This window comes from Coenobita brevimanus, chromosome 31 (assembly GCF_032717465.1).
Source record: "Coenobita brevimanus isolate Jiangsu-jjx chromosome 31, ASM3271746v2, whole genome shotgun sequence".
Classification (NCBI taxonomy): Eukaryota; Metazoa; Arthropoda; class Malacostraca; order Decapoda; family Coenobitidae; genus Coenobita; species Coenobita brevimanus.
Genome location: NC_136984.1, coordinates 14,382,326 through 14,388,215, shown reverse-complemented (window position 1 = coordinate 14,388,215; position 5,890 = coordinate 14,382,326). Strand labels below are relative to the sequence as shown.

General features: G+C 45.0%; 1 protein-coding gene across 1 annotated transcript in view; it reads left to right on the top strand.

Moving 5' to 3' along the window:
* The window catches only part of LOC145395507 (organic cation/carnitine transporter 2-like), a 41,157-nt gene extending 35,810 nt beyond the window's left edge, over window positions 1-5,347 (top strand). Inside the window, exon 6 of the mRNA XM_080269115.1 lies at window positions 5,228-5,347. Within this exon, the coding sequence (XP_080125241.1) occupies window positions 5,228-5,347 (120 nt within the window). The remainder of the gene's footprint in view (window positions 1-5,227) is intronic.
* Window positions 5,348-5,890: the final 543 nt, after the last annotated feature.

Below are 5,890 nucleotides of genomic sequence, written 5' to 3'. Positions count from 1 at the left end.
ACAGATTTGGTGCGGGAGACCCTAACAAGACCAACGGCAAGAAACAGGGTTCTCACTTCAGAAATGAAAGTTATTTTGGTCAAACATAGTATCGATCCCACAGAAAACTCGAACTTATCCTACCTATCACCCTATGCACCTCATGTTGCTGTACTCACGAGGATGTCTCGTTGCTCTCGGAAATAAATGGTTTATGAAAGTACTGATTTTTTCCTTCAGTACTGCAGGAGAGTCAGCCGTGTTGCCATGCAGCCATATTCACCAACAGCAGCACCAGCAGTCCCATTTTACATTGTTGTCAGTTTTTTATATACATTTTAAACCGTTATATATTCATTTGATGATGTTGTACATCGACTTCACACATTGGAATCGCGTGACTTATGAAAGCCAATCACAGTTATCCCTCCCTCTTCATCAACCAATCACATTTAACTTCCTTCCTCCAATGAGCGAAGTTTCTCGCACTCCGCCAGATTCAAAAGTCAGTCCCGCCATGTCTCTCCCGTGCTGAAACCTTGGGAGATTTTCAAGGCTTTTTACCAAGAACCTGAGGTTTCCGTCGATTTTCTGCGTCAGCACGGCGTCCTTCTAAGTCAGGTGAAGTGTCCTCACTGTCATGTACGACTTCAGTTGCGACAACAAAAACATCTCTGGGTGTGCCACCAGTGGAGTTTGATCCACCATCTCTAGAGTAAGGTGAGTTAGACCTTGTTAGGGGTGGTTTAGGTTAGGTTAAGTTAGGGGTAATTATGGAGATCAGCTGTCAACCCATATTTTTTGGTGAACTTAGCTTTTTCCCATGGATTTTGATGTGTTACAAGCAATTTTGATATTCATTTTTGTCGGAAATAACTCGTTTTCGAGATATCCCCCCCCCCATTCCCCGAGTGGAAAGCAGAACGAGTGATTTTCCGACAAATGAACAACAAAATCGCTTCAAACACATCATAATCCATGGGAAAAAGCTAAGTTCATCAAAAACGTAGCTAATTCAGTAATTCTAACCTAACCAATCCAACCATACCTAACCTAACATACCTTGGCCTACCTTACTAGCCTAGGCCTACAGCGGAAAGAAAGATAAAGTGACGTTAAAGAAACCAAATAATACCTCACCTAACCTAACTTAAGAACGCTCTTGCAGTGTAGGAGCCAGTGCCTCGCTCTGCGTGTGTCGGCAGTCTGATTGAGGTGGGTACAGTTTGGCAGCTTCCACTAGGGACTTGTGCAACGCCGAATTGCCTGGGCAGTACTATTTGATGAATAAATATCTGCATTAAGTACTCTGCTTGAATTCCAGGTCTCTTAACCCATTCTTTAATATCTCGTCAGAGCCTTTCAATGTTTTGAGTGTGAATGGAGCTATTGTCCCGGCTTACAAAGTTCTCTGAATGGTTGATAGTTTCATGTAGGAAATCCTCATCTCCTAGCTTATTGTAAGCTCCTCACTTAACACTGATAATTTGGGTTCCCGGCAAAATGTACTGCTTAATTACTGGCACCAAAGTATTCTGATCACGCTTGTCACCCATCGGACCAGTCAGAGGAACTACAAAAAATTTGATTCCCTCTCTATTCCACAAAAAAAAAAAAAAAAAAAAAACTAACCGACCAACACCATGTCTTCTCATCACTATCAGTGTTTCATTAATTTCCACCACTACACCAGCTCCACCAACAGGACCTTGTTTATTAAACCAGAATTTAGTGACCCCTCTACAAAACGATCGCCAGTCAACATTTGTAATTTTTTTTTTTATGTGTCCGACGCTGAGCATAGGCTCAACAGCCTGCCATCATGGCCTAGCAGTCCTCCTACATACCATACACCTCCACATGTCACCACTTCGGCGCTAACACCCACCATCCATATTGAATACATACAGGACTGGTGTCATACAGGACTGGTGTAATAGTATTAGCGGGGGTATTTTAACAACATGTCGGCGGGTCTTGTAGATCAGTAAAGCCTGATTTAATGAAATTCAAATCCTTAAACTGTTCCCTGCCTCAGCGGGGATTTGAACCTGGGTCCGTTAGGACTGCAGGCCACCTCTCTACCGATTGAGCCACTGCCTCCCCCACAAGAGAGAGATCTAAATTGTGGCAGATAAACTTGTGATTAAACTTTTTGTAGCCAAAAAGTAATGAAAAAAAGAACTTTCCAAGGTTCTAGTCTATTTTTTTTCCAGAAAAGCCCCTGAGCAGTCACTCGTCACGAAGGCACACCACTTTCTCTTTTTGGTTTTAGGGATCACATAAGATGATGGCACCGCCATAAATTCTCTTCTGGTTGGTAATTGCAGGGAGTATTGCACTTGCTGCAATTATAAGAGAGCTGTAGAATACCGTGAGCTCTAAAAAAAAAGGTAAGTGTTCTATCGTTATTCTTGAAAACGTAGAAATAATTTCGAAAGGAACTTTCGCACAGCCTGAACACTGGGAAGCCATCGCCGGACTGAAGTAATAACTCAAATTCATCGTGCCAGGGATGCGTGGGTGGTCTATGAGTGGTTCTTTTTGAAATCCGACTCTGTGATTGGCCGTCATGCGGAAGTGGTGTATACTTTACTCCCCTCGTCTCCTCCCTTTCCTCCTCTTGTTTCCTCGTCCTCCTCCCTCCAAGAGTCAGAAAGTTTAACCGGTAATGGCAGGACGAATCGCATAATTTCCTTATTATACTATTATGAAGGAGATTTGGCAGTTAAGTAGTTTCGTACCTTCGAGACGTTTCTCGTACCGTAAGTTCCTGTACGAGTCGTCAGAGTTGCCAGTTTGCCTGCTGTTTGTGAGCGTAGTTATTTCGTAAGTTATGCATTAATTTTTGTGCTCTTTTTCTCTATAATGATTTATTTAAGTGATTGCTTGTTATTAAATTATGTAATAGAAGTTCGTATGGTAAATGATTTAGAGTGTTATGTAATGTGAGACAACTCTAGCATGTTTTGGGCTGTTTCCGAGTTGGCAACTGTTGCCCGTCGAGAGTACTCTCGTAGAATGTAGACGTTTCTAGAACAATGCAAGCCTAAATAAGGATGGGGAAGAGATTAGTAAGTTAGTCAGTCGGTTTGGAGGTCAGTCGGGTGTCAAGTCAGTTTGAGTGAAGTGCAGTCGGCTTTGGTTTGAGTGTAGTGCAGTGCCAGTGTCAGTGAAGATTGTATATTTTTGGTACTTGTGAAAACTGGCAAACAGTGACGGGTTATTGAAGTTTGTATATCATTGGTACTTGAGAAAACAGTGAAGTGTCAAGCATTAAGTGTAATAACCGTGAAGTGTTGTTCAGCATTAAGTGTAATAGCAGTTAGTAAAGTGTGTATAGAGTGAAGTTGGAAAGTATTAAGTGGAATTACTTGGAAAATAAAGACAGTGAACTTTTAGGAGCCAGTGTTTATTTTCGCCTCAGCTGATCTTGTGTACTGCACACCTAAAGGCTGACCATAGGAAGAACAACTCGCTGGGCAACGTCCTTCCTATACTGTACAACTACTGTTGGAGCCTGTGGCAGAGTGGGGGTACGCTGGCGTCAGGAGTGTGGGATTATTATTTCAGGGCTGCAGTGAGGCTAATCTTCGACATGGAGCAAGAAGGTGTCCAGACAAGAGGCCAAGCTAGGCAGGAAGAGGCATCACTGAGTGGAATTATGAAATTATTACAAACACAGTTTTTAGGCCCCAAACCAGTGAAGTGCATGGCTATTATGGGGGTCCAATTAAAAAGAAACCTCAGGAATTTGATGGCAGAGTATCTCGGGAAGCTTACCGTGCACAGTTTGAATTACTTGAGGATTAGAATGGTTGGGATGATAGGCAGAGGGCAGTGCAGCTTGCTACTAGCCTTAAGGGTGCTGCAATGGAATTTCTGGGCCAGATGTCAGTCATGGAGAGGAACAGTTATCAGTCCCTAGAAGAAGTGTTGGAGTGCAGATATGGAACCACATACCAGACTGAGGTTTATAGAGCAAGATTTCGGAGCCATGAACGGTCTCGAGGAGAATCCCTACGGCAGCTTGCTCATGACCTGGAGAGTATGGCATATAAGGCGTACCCTGGAGCAGCACCTAACCTGTTGGCTATTCTACTGAGGGACCAGTTCATCGATGCTCTTAATAATGCCGAGTTGAAAGTGCATGTGATGCCGGCACAACCAAGAAGCATGCTAGAAGCGCTAGCCAGGGCTCTACAATTTGAGTCCTATGTCAGGTCCAGATACATCCACCTTTCAGGCAGGTCGTAGTGCAGGGTTCAAGGCAAGAAAAGGGCAGGTATGTGAAAAGGAAAAATTTGAGGGAAGTTGCTGGTACTGTGAAGAGCCAGGACACAGAAAAGAGGACTGCTACAAGTGGAAGAGGGATCAAAAGACCGGAGGAGGCTGTTAGTTTTGTGGGAAGTCAGTGCACAAGAAGGCGGATTGTCATAAATGGAAGAAAGAGCAATAACAGAGCAGTGTGAGGAAATCTTTAGCTGTAAAAAAAGCTTGTTGGATGTGCAGTGAGGTGGGACACTTCAGTTCTGAGTGTCTGAAGAAGAAAAAGGATGATAAGAAGAAGGTTGCCGAAAACCAGAAAAGTGAGAGACTAGTGGAGGCTGTTGTAAAGGGGCAACCACCAGCCAGCTCTTCCCGAGTAGCCCCACCACCGAGAAAATGCAAGAAGACGGCAATCTATAGTGTGCAAAAAGGTGGAAAGAAGTGTTCCCTGGTGATTGATTCGGCCTCAGAGCAGACTTTTGTGAGGCCTATGTTACATCATCGGTATCTGCCTGAGTCATCAGAACAACTGTGTGGCGTAACTGGGCACTGTGCAGACCTGAGGGGACCACTGGATGTCCAGATTGAAGTGGCAGGGCAAGAGGCTACTCTACCAGTCTACGTAGCCGACATGGAGGATCCTTGCCTTCTGGGTCTGGACTACCTTATGTCCATGGGATGTGAGCTGGACTTCTGCTCAATGAAGATGAATGTTCGGGGAAGGTCGGTTCCCGTAACAGCAGTGAGACGTACCAGTTCTGGTGGCGAGGTGAGGGCACTCCGTACTACAGTGATACCCCCAAAATCAGAACTGTTGCTCCAGTGTAAGGTGAGTGGCTCTTTTGACAGCTGTATAGGGGTAGTGGAGCCTGATGTATGGTGCAAGACGAGGGCCGGGGTGATGGTGGGGAGAAAACTGGTGGAAACAGGTGCAGATGAAATGCCAGTTGTTGTGACCAATTTCTCCCGTGAGCCATAGAAGAGCAACGAGGGAGAAATTGTGGGACTGTGCCATGTTGTGGACCCTCAGTGGCATCGGAGGAAGGCCTGTAAAAGGAGCATAGTCAAGGAAGACGGGCACGTGCCAGACCACCTATAAGACCTCTTCTCAAGTTGTCAATGCCTGGATGCCTGATGTCTTTTCCACGGGAGACCTAGACCTGGGGTGCACTGACCTGGTGGAACATAGTATAGACACCAGGGATCACCGCCCGATTAAACAGCCAGCACGGAGAATGGCGCCAGCCCAACGGCAAGAAATGGAGAAGGTGATGGAGAATCGCCATAGTGAAGGAGTAATAGAAACGTCAACTAGTCCTTGGGCATAGGTTCTTGTAAAGAAAAAGGATGGCTCAGTAAGGTGCTGTATAGATTATCAAGCTCTGAATGAAGTGACAGTGAAGGATGCATACCCCTTGCCATGAATTGATGACACCCTGAATGCTCTGTCAGATGCTAAGTGGTTCTCCATCCTAGACATGAAGGCAGGATACCACCAGGTCAAGGTTGCAGAGAGGGACAAAGAGAAGACAGCCTTTTCATACAGGCGGGGTTTATGGCAGTTTAAAATGATGCCATTTGGCCTATGCAATGCCACAGATACTTTTGAATTCCTCATGGACCGCGTACTTGAAGGCCTACG